Source organism: Cheilinus undulatus, linkage group 5 (genome assembly GCF_018320785.1).
Source record: "Cheilinus undulatus linkage group 5, ASM1832078v1, whole genome shotgun sequence".
In the NCBI taxonomy this organism is placed as follows: Eukaryota; Metazoa; Chordata; class Actinopteri; order Labriformes; family Labridae; genus Cheilinus; species Cheilinus undulatus.
The window spans coordinates 53803626-53822007 of NC_054869.1; the positions used below are offsets into that span (position 1 = coordinate 53803626).

General features: G+C 40.6%; 1 protein-coding gene across 1 annotated transcript; it reads left to right on the forward strand.

The window, feature by feature from the left end:
- Positions 1 to 1886: 1886 nt before the first annotated feature.
- Positions 1887 to 14391, forward strand: mrpl1 (mitochondrial ribosomal protein L1). Its single transcript, XM_041787891.1, has 9 exons — positions 1887 to 2139; positions 3369 to 3459; positions 3758 to 4019; positions 8546 to 8629; positions 10867 to 10938; positions 13113 to 13224; positions 13321 to 13421; positions 13508 to 13589; positions 14193 to 14391. Exons 1-9 carry the CDS (start codon positions 2109 to 2111, stop codon positions 14306 to 14308), a joined length of 951 nt encoding a protein of 316 aa, XP_041643825.1. The 5' UTR covers positions 1887 to 2108; the 3' UTR covers positions 14309 to 14391.
- The last annotated feature ends 3991 nt before the right edge of the window (positions 14392 to 18382 follow it).

An 18382-nucleotide genomic window follows, 5' to 3' on the forward strand; every position in this document is an offset into this window, starting at 1 on the left:
CCCTGGTTTAAAGTCACATAAGTCAGTATTTTGGATGCCGTGTTCCTGCTGCCATCCAAAAGTTACACGTGCATTTTTAAGAGCAGCTCATTCATTGGACAATAGACCGATAGGCCTTCCTATCGACCAATCACAAAGACTTTAGTTTATTTTGTTAATGATTTTTCCTCGCTCCCCCCAGGGCCCCTTACATACATCCACACACCTGTACACAGACACACAACAGCATGATTCCTGTTATTCTCCTGGCCTTACTGGGCCCCCTCCCATAGGTGGGCCCCCCTCCCATAGGTGGGCCCCCCTCCCATAGGTGGGCCCCGGGACTCACTGGTAAGACTGTGCATTAAAAATTCATAAACAGGCTCTTCTTTTTTCAAAAATGGTATTTACCCACAACTTTACTCCTCACAATTCAATTCATTTTAAACAAGATTTATCCTGTATCAGATTTTCTAAAAAAGAGATTTAAATTTGAGGTGGATCTGTTCCTTCTGCAGTAACGGAGATGAAACTCTGGAACATCTATTTTTTCTACGTCCTGTTTCTAAAAACTTTTGGTCTGATATAAAAAATTGTGTTTCACTTAAAATAACGTATGTTCCATTCTTTGAACTACATCATGTTGTTTATTACATGGAAAATGTGGCTAGTTCAGTTTCAGACAGTAGTAATGTTTTACTACTGGGTAAAAACCATAGCCATTGTGCTCAGTAGAGAAACTATCAGCCCTCCTTTCCTAGTTTTATAAATGATTTCAAGTTATTTTTCTCTGCCCTGAAAAAGATACAGAAAAGTAAAATTGCTAACAAGTAGGGCTGGATGATCATGGCAAAAATAATAATCACGATTATTTCGATTAATAAACACGATTATTGATTGATTTCAAAATTTGAGTATTTATTGAACCACAACTTAAAAGAACAAACAAAAATAAATTAGTACCAAGTAAAATAATAACAATATTTTAACTGATAGCAATAAAAAACAATAAATAAAAATAAATATCCAATCTACATGCACTCCTGTAAAAACAGCAAAATTTGCAACATGCAAAAAACACTAATAACACATCCAAAAACACAACCCAGAAATACTCATGAATTGTTTGTCTTCGTTTATAATGTTTTTATGATCATGAGAAGCCAAAATAGAAATCACGATCAAAATTCAATGAATTGTCCAGCCCTACTAATAAGACATATTTAGACATTGCTCATAATTTATTTTTTAAATTTGAAATAAATGTGTATAGATGTGTATGTATAGGTAGACCTATGTGTATATTGGTATATATGTGTATGTATGTGTATATTTCATGTTTATATACTCTCTGTGCCTCTGCTCTGATTGATATTGTTTTGGATGCCTGACTCAGTAACCCTGATGCACCTTATTTGTTGTTTTATAATATTGTGTTTTGTTTTGTTTTCCTTACAAGAATCATCTTTTTTCCTTTAAACTGTAACTGATTATAATCTGTGAGACCATCCTCACTGAGAGTTTGGAAATTGTCAAATGTTCAATAAAGTTAAAACAAAACAAAACCTGTGCATTAAAACAGGCCAGCTAGTTCAGATCAACCCTAGGTCTCTGTGGGGTTGACTCACACAACTAAAGCTATAACTGAGCTGGGTTAAAGGTAGACTTTAGTCTGGACTCTAAACCAGAACCACAGATCTGAGGTGTCCCTGGTCCAACAGGGAGTGAGAATCTCTGGCTCTTCTTCCTTCATGATCCTAATGTCTCCTTAAATAGGAGAGTAACTGTCCCTGTATGAGCTGCATACCTGAAGCAAACCTGAGCTGCGTCCGCCGTTGCTATGGAAACAAAAGTCGGGTCGCACACCAGTGACGTCAAACAGAAACCGGCGCACAGTGTGACGTTTCAGGCCAGGTTCTCCGTTTTACACGGAAACAGGGTCGACGGAGTTTCCAAAAACCTTCACCCTAGAAACAGTTTTCTTAAAGAGGCTGCTGCTGTGACCCTAAACGAGGTTAGCGTCTGTACCGAAGGTCAGGGCCTTTATTTTGAAAGGACGTGTGGATTTATGTCCAGGCGGAACCTTTGTACTTGTCGTTGTTTTTACACGGACTAGCAGCACCGCAGACATGGCGACCTGCTCACGGATTGTGTGGAGAGGTGAGCTGCCGACAAAATTACACAGAAATATTAGAATATATTTATTTATCAAAATATCTACTTTATAATCGTTTATAGCCTGTTAGCATGTTAGCCTGTTAGCATGTTAGCATATTAGCCTGTTAGCTGGACGGGGAGAGGAAGGGCTAGGCCTGTCAGGAGGGGGGCTCTTAGGGGTCTTATGGGGGACTGAGACTCAGTCAGAGAGGAGGACAGGGTCCCTCAGGGGTCTTATGGGGGACTGAGACTCAGTCAGAGAGGAGGACAGGGTCCCTCAGGGGTCTTATGGGGGACTGAGGCTCAGTCAGAGAGGAGGACAGGGTCACTCAGGGGTCTTATGGGGGCTGAGGCTCAGTCAGAGAGGAGGACAAAGTCCCTCAGGGGTCTTATAGGGGGCTGAGGCTCAGTCAGAGAGGAGGACAGGGTCCCTCAGGGGTCTTATGGGGGACTGAGGCTCAGTCAGAGAGGAGGACAGGGTCCCTCAGGGGTCTTATGGGGGACTGAGGCTCAGTCAGAGAGGAGGACAGGGTCCCTCAGGGGTCTTATGGGGGACTGAGGCTCAGTCAGAGAGGAGGACAGGGTCCCTCAGGGGTCTTATGGGGGACTGAGACTCAGTCAGAGAGGAGGACAGGGTCCCTCAGGGGTCTTATGGGCGGCTGAGGCTCAGTCAGAGAGGAGGACAGGGTCCCTCAGGGGTCTTATAGGGGGCTGAGGCTCAGTCCCTAAAGTGTGGAGAAACTGCAGCTGAATGCTGTTTTGCTAATGACCAGCTGAAATGAAGCTGTGGTGCAGATGAACAGCTTGCTCCCCTCGTTGTTTAGACTATTTTAAAAAGGCTGGGTAAACTGTAAACTGATTTACCCTTGGGGGATTAATGAAGTCGTCTAAACTGAACTGAAACTCAAATCAACAGCGCAAACACTGCTGCAACAGGTGAAACCCAGATGTGATATAGTAATGTGTGGGGATTGTTAATGAGGTTCAGATTTTAGTTGATGTGTATTTTATCTGGTGCCCTTCTCTGAACCCCGCCAGTGTTAAAGACAGTGTTTGAGAAATAAACATGCTTTGTGTGAGGTTCATTTGAGGAGAGTAATGATGATTCATTTTAATGTTTTCAAATGCATTTTATGTGTTTTCTGATTTATGATCTTGAAGGTTACTCCAACTGCTCTTTGGTGGGTGGTCCTCTGATTAACTCTGATGATATTTTCTATTTTATTTTGAAGTTTTAACAGGAAGTCAGAGGCAGCTCAGAGGCTCCTCCCACAAAGATGTGATACAGAGGAGCGTACCTGTGAGGACTTTTGCTGCCTTCAAGTAAGTTTAGGAGTTGGTATTTCAGAATGAAAGACTTTTAATGACATTTTTCAGGGAGGGTTAATTTATCATCATTGTTTATCAGTATTTTAAGGTTAAATTACACCGTCACAGGATTTCAGTCACAGCAGCAACTAAACATGTTGGCTGGCTCTGCTCATCACATTTTTCTCTCTTTAATTTTTAGTATAATAATTTTATTTGTGTCTGTGTTTGTGTCACTAATGAAGATGTGATGTAAACCATTTTTATGGCAGTATAGTTGTAATATTCCTCTCGTGTTTGTGATGTTTTTTAGAGCCATGAAGAAGAAGAGGGAGGAGGAGAAGGAGGTGAAGAAGGAGAAGAGGGTGATCGATGATAAAGACAGACACAAACCGTTTGGGAAGACGGCGTGGGTGCCTGTTGATGACGTGTATGTGATGAGGTTTTACCCGAGAATTATCCACGCCCCTGCAGACGCCATCGACCTGCTGAAGAGCTACCAGGTTTTAGACTTTACTCCAAAAGATCAGCCGGTTTACATCGACCTGAAACTGAACATGTTGCTGGAGAAGAAGGTACGAACACGCCAACCAGCAGCAGTGGAAGCAAAGTGTGAAAATGTACAGATTAAACTAAGAAAAGGAAAGTAAATAGTTCAACACAACAAATGCTTCAAGTGGTTTCCCCAAATTAAACTGAAAATGCAACTTATTATGACTTCTCAAGTCTCAAAATGATTCAACCCCTTCGTGTCAGCGTCTTTAGTCCTTAGTAGAGCACCTTTTGCTTCTATGACCTGCTGCAAACATGATGCATATCATGCATACCCAAACACCAGCTTCTGGCAGCGTTCTTGAGGAATCGTAGCCCAGTCCTCATGTGCAAACCTCCAGTTCTGTAATATTCTTGGGTCTGCATGCTGCAACCACCTTCTTCAAATCCCTCCAGAGATTTTCTATGGGGTTCAAGTCAGGCGACTGTGGTGGCCATTATAGAATCTTCCAGGACTTCTTCTGCAGCCAAGCCTTGATGGAATGTGAGGTCTGCTAGGGATCATGGTCCTGTTGGAAGGTCCAGTGACGCCCAAGCTTCAGTTTCCTAACAGACGGCATGACATTTCCTCCTAGATTTCCTGATACTTCAATGAATCCATCTGTCCTTCCACATGCTGCAGGTTTCCAGTGCCAGAGGATGCAAAACAGCCCAAGAGCATCACCCAGCCGCTGCCATGCTTAACTGTAGGCACAGCGTTCTTTTCAGCGTATTCTTCTTCTACTTCCTCCAGACATTCCGCTGATCCATCGTGACTAAAAATTCCAGTTTTGTTTCATGGCTTCACAGCACAGAATCCTTGAACCTCTGTGGCTTATTTCTGTGATTTTGAGCTGATTGGCGCTGACTTTTCTTGGTGTTTTAGGTCGGTATCGGTGTACTTCTTGGAGTTCTGGCATGGAAACCATCTACATTCAGTACTCCTTACTGACCTCAGTCCCTTCTGAAACCAGGTTTTTCAGGAGGCATTTGGAAGTCACTTGAGAGTTTTTCCCAACCTGCCTTCTCAGATATGTGGTTGTAACCATTGATAGCTTCCTTTTTCTGCCCTGTCCAGCTCGTGGAACCTCTCTGGAACTTTACGAACTGTGCCTCCAGTGGTGACTTCACAGAACTTCAGGGGAGGCGCGGAACCATAAACCAGAAAAAAAGTGATTTGCTTTGCTAACTTCTGCTGTGCATGGAGGAAATGAATAGACTTATAGTAACTTTAAGGCAGTGATACTCAACGTGTGATTATTAGTGGCTCTTTGATGTCTTCATTTAAATGTTATCCCCCCAGAAAACCTTAAAAAAGGGAAACTTTTCTGCCCCTTTATACCATTTTTTGATACTTTTCATCCATTTAAGCATCCTTTTGTTACTAAATACCACTTTTTTCCTACTTTTTGCCCGTTTTTGCCACCTCTTTTTGCCACTTTTTCCCCATTTTTGCCCTTTTGCCATTTTTTGCCCATTTAAGCATCCTTGTGTCATTAAATACCACTTTTATCCTATTTTTTACCCATTGCCACTCTTGACTGCTTTTTTTTACTCATTTTTTTTGCCTTGTTTTTGCCACATTTGGATCATTTTTTTGCCACCTGTTAACCCATTTTTTTCACCTTTTATCCCCATTTTTACCCATTTTTTGCTGCTTTTTGACCATTTTTGCCATCTTTAACTTATTTTTATTGCTACTTTAAGCTGTTTTTGCCACTCTCCACCACTTAGATTGTGGCTCTTGTAGAGGTATTTTTCAACAGTTTGGCTCTTTGGTTGAGTAACGCCGCTTTAAGGATTATCAGAGCAGAATAATCAGGTAGTATTGGCAGTAAATTCATTACTGAAACCAAATAACTGATTACCTGGAAAAGACAGATGTTTAAGGACATTGGCAGACCAAAATATCAAAGATATAAAAATGTTAAAAATATTTAAAATTAGTCATAAATGTTTGAAAATACGGTGATGTTTTTTTTAAATCAGAATCTTTATGTGGGTGGGGGTCCACTGAAGAATAATTTTCTCTTAGGGGAGGCTCGCTCTCACACCCTTGCTCCAGAACATTCAGGGCTTTTGCTGTCTTTCTGTATCCTGTTCCTTGTTTGTGAAGTCTAATGATCTCTTCCCTCACAGTTCAGGTGTTTCATACTCCAGCTCAAGCTAACCTGCAGACACTTACGAAGCCTTGATTAGTTCATCAGGTGTGCTTAAACAGCTCTGGTTTACATATCTGAGCTGCTGTGAGGGATTCTGATCAGGGGTTGAATCATTCTGAGACTGGAGAAATCAGAGGTTGCATTTTCATGAATTTAGGGAAACCATTTGAAGCATTCGTTGTGTTGAGCTATTTCAGTTCATTTGATCTGTTCATTCCAAAAAGCAGAAAGTCAGTACGTTTTCACAATAAACCTGATTCACCAGGGCGGTTGAATAATTTTGATTGTAGCTGTATAGTTCACAGTCGATGTAGAGCCCAGCCAGAGCTTGAACATTTCTCTCTTTAGTGCGCAGGTTTTCTGATGACCTTATTTCACCATCTAGTCCCTCTTTAAATGTGTGAACTATATTATTACCCATGATTCACTTGGTCAGCTCTTCAGTTCGGTAAATCTAAAACTCAGAATTAGAAATTAATATTAAATTAACATTAAAGACCCTGTAAAGTGAAAATAAATCTGTATTTAGGTTTTGTTGTATGACAGCTCACTGTGTTATGAACCTCCAGGTCAAGTTTCAGTCAAATAAAACATCTCTAAAGCCCTTTTCACAGCGCCATGCGGTAACTACCCTGAAAACCGCCTCCCTGCTGGAGGAGTCCCCCGAAATGCTGAGTGTTTTTTAAAGCGGCTGCTGCTGCCGCGGTACGATGCAGCACTGACATAGAGGAGCTTCAGTAAATGTCACAGCAGAGCCCGCCCACAAGTCCCCCCCCCCCCAAAAAAAAAACACGTAGAGTACCTCACAATCTCTGTATATTAACATGTATAATGTACTATGAAACGAAGGGAAAAATACGGTTCCGTCATCAAAATAATTCCCTCCAGAAAATACGTTTCAATGGTTGGTTCCACAGTTTTTCCTCTGGTTGTCTTTGTACGATGGTAGAGCTGTGTCGTAGAGCTCAGGATGTCCAGGATACACCAGCATTATGAGCTCCTCCTTTGTTTGCTTGGACCCACAAAGCCTGCTATTTCTGGCTTCTCTCCCTCCTTTGAAGTGATTGGCTGCTGCCAGGCGGCTGCTGCCAGAAAGTTCAACATGCTGAACTCCGAGCGGCAGGGCAAAATCTGTGCACGTTCATGTGAGCGGCAACTGCTTCTGGGTCCTATCTATCGCCGTGGTTAAAACCGCTTCCCATCAGCCGCCCGTCCGTCATTAAAATGACTGGAGGTGGCGAGTTGCCATGCGGCGGTGTGAAAAGGGCTTTAGTTTATAAAATTAAGCTTCAAAATCATGAAAAATGAGGCAGTAAAATCTGCTCCAGGATGGTGTGGGTGTGTCCGTTGAATGAGCTGAAGCCACGCCCACTCAGCTGGAATACGATCGTTTCAAATAAATAATAATGCTACAATCTGATTGGAAGAAAGCACTCATGCTATTAGCCAGTCTCTTGACCTTTTGTTGACCTCAGAAGAAGAGACAAAGTCTGTTTTCTATATCAAGTCTCTGTTCTGATGTCTTCAGTGATCCATAGACCACTGTGGCTGATAGATTTGGTAAATTTAGCTCACAATGAAGAAAAAAACAGCATTTAACTGACTGTTAACTTTAATAAAGGCAGAGACATCAGCTAACAACAGACTGGACTGAGATGAACTGCTCTGTGGTTTTAGATTGGAGTGTTAGAGGGGTGGGGCCATTCCCTACTGTGGGCTGGTGACATCATTAACCCACATATTAGCCCCGCCCACATTAAACCCAGCCAGGAAAGAGGTGAAAAACTTTCTAACAGTCTAAATCCAGAATTCAGTCACATGTAGATCTCAGTGTTTTCACATGTTTACAGCAACCAGATTCACACATTTCTAGAGTGTTAGGACACACATTTTGGATTTCGCTTTTCAGGGACTTTAGAAGAATCACATGACTAATTCAGGGAATGAACAGCTTGTTTAAAACACAGAGACTCAGATTTAACTCTATCTAGTTGTTAGTAGCACCAACAGATCAACAGGTACCAGACCTCAGAGAGTTCAGAACAGAGCTTATAATAAATTTATGTAGATGTTTAATTTCAGCTCTAAACTGAGGATTAATTTCGAAACAGCCACCATTGGTGCTAATTCACTTTAGTAAGCCTTTGTAATAAATGTGTTTTTTCTGTGACTGTTCTTCACCAGAATCAGAGCAACAGTAATCCCCAGGAATAATCAGCCCTGATTTAAATAGGATGAAATCAGATAGCGGCAAGGATACCAAGAACTCTCAGTCATTTCTGTGGAGCTGTTAGCACAGAGGTTATTATTCAATCGTGGTCATCTGAACATTTTAAAAAGAAGTTTAAAGTAGATTGTTGTTTGGCCTGTATTTGAAATAATTTAATGAATCTTTTTCTTTCTACCAGAAAAGAGTGGATCCGTTCGTCAGCATCATTCAGCTTCCTCACATCTTCAAGACGAAGATCAACAAAGTTTTAGTTTTCACTGAGGTACCATCTATTGTAGTCCAACATTACATTGTCACCGTTTTTCCTTATATCAGGAGGTGTCCAGGATGATTCACTATTAAATTCACTGCACTGATGATAGAAATTGTTTTTACATTTATGGACAAAAGTATTGGCACCCCAGGAATTGTTCCAGAAAATACACAGCTTCTCCCAGAAATTGTTGCAATTACAAATGTTTTTGGTATACATGTGTTTATTTCCTTTATGTGCATTGGAGCAACACAAAAAACAGAAAGAGAAAAGACAAAATTGACATAACTTTACACAAAACTCAAAAAATGGGCCGGACAAAATTGTTGGCACCCTCAACTTAATATTTGGTTTCACACCCTTGGAAAAAAAATAACTGAAACCAATCTCTTCCTATAACCATCAACAAGCTTCTTACTCCTCTCAGCTGGAATTTTGGACCACTCTTCTTCTGCAAACTGCTCCAGGTCTCTCAGATTTGAAGGGTGCTTCTTCAACAGCAGTTCTGAGATCTCTCCATAGGTGTTCAATGGGATTTAGATCTGGACTCATTGCTGGCCTCTTCAGAACTCTCCAGCTTTGTCTCCAACCATTTCTTGGTGCTTTCTGAGGTATGTTTGGGGTCATTGTCCTGCTGGAACACCCATGACCTCTGACCCAGACCCAGCTTTCTGACACTAGGTCCTACATTGCGGCCCAAAATCTTTTGATAGTCTCCAGATTTCATGATTCCTTGCACACAGTCAAGGCACCCAGTGCCAGAGGCAGCAAAATAACCCCAAAACATCCTTGAAGCTCCACCATGTTTGACTGTAGGTACTGTGTTCTTTTCTTTGTAGGCCTCATTCTGTTTTCTGTAAACAGTAGAATGACGTGCTTTTCCAAAAAGCTCTACCTTAGTCTCATCTGTCCACTAAATGTTCTCCCAGAAGGATTGAGGCTTACTCAGGTCCATTTTGCAAACTCCAGTCTGGCTTTTTTATGTCTCTTTGTCAGCAGTGGGGTTCTCCTGGGTCTCCTGCCATAGCGCTTCATCTCATTCAGATGACCACGTATGGTCCCAGCTGACACTTTTGCACCCTGAGTCTGCAGGACAGCCTGAATCTGTGTGGAAGTTGACTGAGGATGTTTATCCACCATTCCAACTATCCTGTGTTGCATTCTTTTGTCAGTTTTTCTCTTTTGTCCACGTCCAGGGAGATTAGCCACAGCTCCATGGTTATAAACTTCTTGATTATATTACACACAGTGGACAAAGGAATCTCAGGATCTCTGGAGATGGTCTTTAACCTTGAGATTGTTCATATTTTTCCACATATTGCTTCTTAAGTCCTCAGACAGTTCTGGGCTCTTCTTTCTCTCCTCCATGCTTGGTGTGACACACACAGACACACAACACAAAGGTTGAGCCAACTTTTAGACATTCTAACTGGCTTCAGGTGTGATTTCTAGATTGCAGCACCTGTTACTGCCACAGGTGAGTTTAAATGAGCATCACATGATGAAATAAAATGATTCACCCACAGTTTTAAAAGGGTGACAATCATTTTGTTTGGCCCATTTTTTGATTTTTGTGCAAAATTATGTCAATTTTGTCTTTTTCCTTCAGATTTTTTGTGTTGTTCCAATGCACATAAAGGAAATAAACACATGTATACCAAAAACATTTGTAACTGCGACAATTCCTGGGAGAAATGGTGTATTTTCTGGAACAATTCCAGGGGTGCCAATACTTTCATCCATGGCTGTTTGGAGATGGTACTAGGGTTCACACCAAACAATGCTGCAACTTGGTTTTGCGGAACACCAGCTTGAAGTCGCCCTGTTGCACGGGCCCTATCCAGATCAGTCAAATGTGGCATGCCGATTCTTGGAGCAGACACCTACTGATCACTGTAGCAGGGCCCATGCTCAGGGGGGTACCAGAAGCTCAAAACAAGAGTCAAGCAACATCCATATAAGCTGTTTGGCATTGGCAGAGATTCAAGATTTATAACCAAGAAGCATTGTTACAGCAAAGAAATAATCCACCAAACACAAATTTCCTTACTGTTTGTGCTAAGTTTATATATGGTTGAGATGTTCCGCTGAGCTCCAGTCAACATACTCAGAGTTGAGTGGAGGAATCAAAATCAGCTGTTAGAAGATGGCGAGTTTCTCCGAGGGTCGATTGACTCAGAGATGACGGTTCTGTTGGCCCTATAGAGATGTTAATGTGAGGTGAAAATGACCCCTGTGTGTTTCAGGATGCCAACCAGGTGAGGGAGGCTCAGGTAAACGGAGCGATGATGGCAGGAGGAGCAGAGCTCATTCAGCCGGTGAGTTTATTCACAAACATATTTACATCACCTTTATTTTAGTTATTTTGTCCATTTCTGGATTCATAATGTCTCTATTTCATCTTATCAGGGTTCCTGCAGGTCCTTAAAAAGTCTTAAGTTTGATTGTTAATACCTTTATATACAGTTCATTCAGAAAGTATTCAGACCTCCTTCCCTTTATTCAGTTTTTTTATGCCTCATCCTGATGCAACAGTCGATGAAATTCATTTTTATTCTCATCAATCTACATTCAGTACCCCATCATGACAATGGGAAAACAGAATTTCAGACATTTTTCCAAGTGTACTCAAAATAAAAGTCTGAAATCTCACTCTGACATCAGTATTCAGAGCCTTTAAACACCTCTGTGAATGTAGCTCAGGTTCCTCCATGTCTCTGGTCTTTGCTGAGATGTTTCTGCACCTTGACTGGAGTCCACCTGTGCTAAATTAACCTAATTGGCCGTGATTCTAAAGGCTCACACCTCTCTATAGAAGGCCTCACAGCTGACAGGGATGTCAGAGCAGAATCCAAGCCACGAGGTCAGAGGAGCTGCAGGGACAGGATTGTTGGCAGGCACAGATCTGGGGAAGACTACAGAAACGTTTCTGCTGCTCTGAAGGTTCCCAAGAGAACAGTGGCCTCACATGAAGAAGTTTGGACCAACCAGGACTCTTCCTGGAGCTGGTCGCCCAGTCAGACTGAGCTGGGTTAAAATCAGAGAGGAGGACAGTAGAGTTTGAGTCTGAGAAAGGAGCCGCAGGCTTGAACCCAGCCTGTTCATCTGTGCCCCAAGCTGAGCACCTTTAACGGCTTTTCTCCATCATTTTATCATCAGCATATTTTAAATGAAAACAGACTTCCAGGACAGGAAAACTTGTGTGTGTAAGAGCTGTCTGTTCAAACTCTTTTATATAAATGACAGAAGCCGACTCCTCTTTGAGAGACAGCTTCTTCTTTTTTTTTTTTACTTTATAAGTTTATTCCTCTTGTTTGAATTTCCTTATCAGATCAATGAGACCATAAGATTTCTGACAGTAATCTTTTCATTTAGTCAGATTTCAGATAAGGGGTTTTCAGAGTGTGTGAGAGTGAGCCTCCCCTAAGAAGACATTATTCATTCAGTGGACCTCCACCCACAAAAAGGATTCAAATTGGAAAAAAAAGACATTTCAAACATTTATGTCTAATCTTTTAAGATTTTTAACATGAATATATTTTGGGATATTTTGGATGCAAATGTCCTTAAACATCTGCCTTTCCCTCTTATTCACTTATAATGCCATTAAATACCCTTTTTTAATATTTTTTTGGCCATTTTACAGCTTGTTTTTGCCACTTTTCCCCATTTTTTCCACTTTTATCCCATTTTTGCCCTTTTCACCTTTTTGCCCATTTAAGATACCTTTCATCATTAAATATCCCTTTTTTCCCCAATTGTTTTGCTCATTTTTGCAACATCTTTTTACCACTTTTATGCCCCCCCCCTTTTTTACCATTATTGCAAGTTTTTGTCCATTTAAGCCACCTTTTGACATTAAACACCACTTCTTTCAATTTTTCCCAATTTTTGCCTCTTCTTTTTGCCATTTTTTTCCATTTTGCCCCTTTTTACAATTTTCTTGCCACTTTTTGCCCATTTAAACTACCCTTTGCCATTACATACCACTTGTTTCCTCTTTCTTTGCCCATTTTGCCACTCTTGACTGCTTTTTGCCCATTTTCGTTACTTTCCACGCATTTTTTTGTCACTTCTCACCCATTTCTGCTACTTTCTGACCATTTTTCAACTTTTTCCCCTTTTCACGTATTTTTTACTGCTTTTTGACAATTTTGCCACCTTTAACCTATTTTTATTGCTACTTTAAGCTGTTTTTGCCATTTTTCACCTCTTAGATTGTGGCTCTGGTATTTTTCAACAGTTTGGCTCTTTGGTTGGGAAACACTGCTCTATAGCATAGTCCCTATAGTAACTATAAGTCTATCCATTCAGCTCCATGCACAGCAGAGGTTAGCAAAGCAAATCACCTTTTTTTCTGGTTTATGGTTCTGTACCTCCCCTGAAGCTCTGTGGCGCCCCCCAGGGGAGGCCGGCCTCACACTTTGAAAACCACTGTTTTAGACGATGACATTTTTACCTTTTTCATAATCTTTTTTTTTTTTTTCCTCAGATTTTGGACGATGAAATTTCTGCAGATTTTTACGTGGCGGTTCCAGATATGATGCAGAAAATTCTCCCACTGAAGAACAAACTGAGGAAAAAATTTCCAAAGAACAAACGAGGTGAGAATAAAAATGTGATTTATTTACCTTGCTGTGTTTGATTAATGCATAAATAATATATAACTGTTAAAATGTATGATTTGTCTGCTTTTTCAGGATCGGTTGGAACAAACATTCCTAAAATGTTGGATTTGTTTAAAACTGGCCATGAGTTTATGGTGGAGAGCGAGTGCTTCATCAGGACCCAGATTGCTACGGTAACCACAATTTAAGTTCAAATAATCCCATCTGTTAATACGGCTTTATAAATATTATTCAGTGGTTGTATTTTTGTTTATTTCAGCTCGACATGGACAAAGATCACATCTACGAAAACCTGAAATTGATCCTGAAGGACGTCTGCACACGCCGACCAGCTGACATGGGTAAAAACAAAAACTCAAACGGCACATAATCTTCATCAGGATGAAGATTTAAGGCAGTCATTACAATAAAAACAGTACCATAATTTCAAAATAAAAGCACAAGGCTGAGCTGCCGTTCAGGTTTCAGTTTCATTTTGAAATCACATCGATCAACGAGGAATTGATCAGACAGATCTGATCAGAACTCAGTGAGGAAAAAAGATCTGATTGGCTGGGGCTTACCCAAGAGCCCACCTACTTTAAGGTGTGATTTAAAAAAGTTTTTTTTTTTAAAGATGGATATTGATTCATGAAACATTGGAGAAAGGTTGGCCAAAAAATAGATAAATTCCACATACTCCACCTGCACAGCGATCTATAGGTGGCGCTCCAGAGCAACAGAATTGTTTTAGAGCTGATTTTATGGTAAATTTAATAGTATCTTTAGAACAAAATATGTCAAATTATGACCATGTTAAAATAAGAATACGACTACTAATGATAGTGATAATAAGAGCCCTGATACTGATGATAATAATAGTTATAATAGTAATAACAGCAGTAATAGTAGTGATAATAACAATAATAGTAATAATACTATCGTCTTGTCTTATTTCACCTCAGGTCCGTTCATCGAGAGGGCGATCATAGCGAGTCAAACCAGCGAGGCGTTGTGGTTCAGGAGCGAAGATGTGTTACTGAACCCTGCTGAGGAGGGGGAGGAGCTAAAGGAGGCGTGACCTGATGTGTGATAAATGATTAGAATATTAACTGTGATATGAACCTATTCATTTATATCTATTCACATATTAATCTGTTTAAATAAAATGTGTTGAATAAAGATGTTTTTCTGAGTTTTATTGATTTTGAGTTTTTTAGGATAATCCAGGTGAACTCAAACTTTAATAACTGATCATCACAGATCAATAAAACAAAAAAGTTTTTTAATAAAACCTTTTCTGTTTGTTTTTTAGTCATTTTACAGTACAGAGGTTTAATGATAAAATGAGCACATAATTGTTGGTAGTCAGTGAGTTGGTACTGAGGAAGAGTAGAACAGAGTAACTCAGTATCAGCCCCTTACACATGTACATACCAACTACATCCATGCTCTTATTACACAGGTGGGGAGGGGGGGGGGGGTTATAAAGAGAGTGTTAATACCCATAAAGTTAGATTTTTGTTAAAGTTTTGTTTTAATCCAAAAACTTACAGGTGACGATTATTTGAATGTATAAAAAATGTTTAATTTTTTAAAGTTAAAAATGATGTTTTTTTTTTCAGTTAATCAGGTTTCTTTGAAGTTAACCAGTCAATCTTTGTGTGATCAGCTCTGGATCATAACTACGGTTCTAGTTCACTTTATTCTACAGGTGTGACTTTACCTGAGCAGTCTGGTAGGAGATCTATATCCGCCTGTGAGGATCAGATTCTGGGTACAGTCCTCAGTAGATTAATATCCCAGTAATTCCACTTCTACTAGAGTTTAGTTAGTGCAATAGTCTCTGCGATTTTACTTCTATATAACATTTATTTGACTCTAGCTGATCTAGTTTAGAACTCTAGATAAGTGGTTTTCTAAGTGTGAGGTGGGCCTCCTCTGGGGGGCGCCACAGAGCTTCAGGGGAGGCGCAGAACCATAAACCTGAAAAAAAGTGATTTGCTTTGCAAACCTCTGCTGTGCATGGAGCGAAATGGATAGACTTCTAGTTACTATAGGGACTATGCTGTAGAGCAGTGTTACTCAACCAAAGAGCCAAATTATTGAAAAATACCAGAGCCAAAATCTAAGAGGTGAAAAGTGGCAAAAACAGGTTGAAGTAGCAATAAAAATAGGTTAACAGTGGCAAAATGGTCAAAAAGCAGCAAGAAATGGGTGTCAAGGGGCGAAAATGGGAAGGAAAGTAGAAAAATGGTCAGAAAGTAGCAGAAATGGGTAAGAAGTGACAAAAAAATGAGTGGAAAGTGACTAAAATGGGCAAAAAGCAGTCAAGAGTGGCAAAATGGGCAAAGAAAGAGGAAACAAGTGGTATGTAATGGCAAAGGGTAGTTTAAATGGGCAAGAAGTGGCAAGAAAATTGTGAAAAGAGGCAAAATGGAAAAAAATGGCAAAAAGAAGAGGCAAAAATTGGGAAAAAAGGAAAGAAGTGGTGTTTAATGTCAAAAGGTGGCTTAAATGGGCAAAAACTTGCACTAATGGTAAAAAAAGGGGCAAGAATTGGGAAAAAGTGGCAAAAAGATGTCACAAAAATAAGCAAAAAAATTTGGGGAAAAAGGGATATTTAATGATGAAAGGTAGCTTTAATGGGCAAAAAGGTGAAAAGGGCAAAAATGGGATAAAAGTGGAAAAAATGGGGAAAAGTGGCAAAAAGAAGTTGTAAAATGGCCAAAAAAATATGAGAAAGGGTATTTAATGGCATTATAAGTGAATAAGAGAGGAAGGCAGATGTTTAAGGACAGTTGCAAACCAAAATATCTAAAATATATTCATGTTAAAAAATCTTTAAAGATTAGACATCAATGTTTGAAATGTTGTTTTTTTGTTTTTTTTTTCAATTTGAATCCTTTTTGTGGGTGGGGGTCCACTGAATGAATAATTTCTTCTTAGGGGAGGCTCACTCTCACACACTTTGAAAACCCCTGATCTAGATCGTTCTAAGTCTCTCAGACTTCATGGTGTTGAACTGACCAGCAGGGGGCAGCGTGAGCTCACAGTGCAGCGTACAGATCAGCTGAAGAAGCTGGTGGACAGAAACACGTTAAATAATAACAATAACATGACATGAATTATGGTTTTGATGTAAATCTCATTAATGGGGGTCAGGGCACAGGGCTCCGGCTGGCATTGACGGTTTGATTTCCCACCTGAACAGGTGAGTCCGGACTTCCTGTGTAACAGTAAAAATAATAAACCTCAGTCCTATTTTCCAACTTCTTTTGTGTTAATTTTCTTAATTAGGGGAAAAGTGGCAAAAATGGGCAAAGAACTGGTGAACAGTGGTCAAACTGGGCAAAAAAAAAAAAAAAACCCTGCAAAAACTGGTGAGGGGACCAAAAGATGTGGCAAAAACGGGTTTAAAGTTTCAAGAAGCAGCGAAACCTGATTAAAAACAGCAAAAATGAGCTGAAATATTGAAAAGATTGCAACAGTTTGTTAAAAAAAAGAGCAAAAATGGGCCAAAATTGAAAAGAGGCTTAAAGTGGCAGAAAGGGGTTGAAATGATTTAAAAAACTAGAAAAATGGGTAAAAAGTGGTGGAGGTGGATTACAACAGGCAGAAAGGCTAAAAGTAGCAAAAATGAGCAGAAAAAAGCGATAAAAACACTTTAAAAGAAAAAGCATGAAAAAATAATTAATCATAATATAGTTTAACACACTTTTATCTCCAAAATGAGGAAACTGTTAGCCAGGATGCTAGCACCGAATGCTACTGATCAACACACACACACACACACACACACACACCCACACACACTGATATCATCAACAAACCACAACAGAGGAGGGCCCATTCTCTAGACTTTTAGGGCCCATTCTCTAGACTTTTAGGGCCCATTCTCTAGACTTTTAGGGCCCATTCTCTGGACTTTTAGGGCCCATTCTCTAGACTTTTAGGGCCCATTCTCTAGACTTTTAGGGCCCATTCTCTAGACTTTTAGGGCCCATTCTCTAGACTTTTAGGGCCCATTCTCTAGACTTTTAGGGCCCATTCTCTGGACTTTTAGGGCCCATTCTCTAGACTTTTAGGGCCCATTCTCTGGACTTTTAGGGCCCATTCTCTGGACTTTTAGGGCCCATTCTCTAGACTTTTAGGGCCCATTCTCTGGACTTTTAGGGCCCATTCTCTGGACTTTTAGGGCCCATTCTCTGGACTTTTAGGGCCCATTCTCTAGACTTTTAGGGCCCATTCTCTGGACTTTTAGGGCCCATTCTCTAGACTTTTAGGGCCCATTCTCTGGACTTTTAGGGCCCATTCTCTAGACTTTTAGGGCCCATTCTCTGGACTTTTAGGGGTCCATTCTCTAGACTTTTAGGGCCCATTCTCTAGACTTTTAGGGCCCATTCTCTGGACTTTTAGGGTCCATTCTCTAGACTTTTAGGGCCCATTCTCTAGACTTTTAGGGCCCATTCTCTGGACTTTTAGGGTCCATTCTCTAGACTTTTAGGGCCCATTCTCTAGACTTTTAGGGCCCATTCTCTGGACTTTTAGGGCCCATTCTCTAGACTTTTAGGGCCCATTCTCTAGACTTTTAGGGCCCATTCTCTGGACTTTTAGGGCCCATTCTCTAGACTTTTAGGGCCCATTCTCTAGACTTTTAGGGCCCATTCTCTGGACTTTTAGGGCCCATTCTCTGGACTTTTAGGGCCCATTCTCTAGACTTTTAGGGCCCATTCTCTGGACTTTTAGGGCCCATTCTCTAGACTTTTAGGGCCCATTCTCTAGACTTTTAGGGCCCATTCTCTGGACTTTTAGGGCCCATTCTCTAGACTTTTAGGGCCCATTCTCTAGACTTTTAGGGCCCATTCTCTGGACTTTTAGGGCCCATTCTCTAGACTTTTAGGGCCCATTCTCTGGACTTTTAGGGCCCATTCTCTGGACTTTTAGGGCCCATTCTCTAGACTTTTAGGGCCCATTCTCTAGACTTTTAGGGCCCATTCTCTAGACTTTTAGGGCCCATTCTCTAGACTTTTAGGGCCCATTCTCTGGACTTTTAGGGCCCATTCTCTGGGTTTTTAAGGGTTAATTCTCTGGGTTTTTAGGGGTCCATTCTTTGGGTTTTTAGGGCCCATTCTCTGGGTTTTTAGGGGCCCAT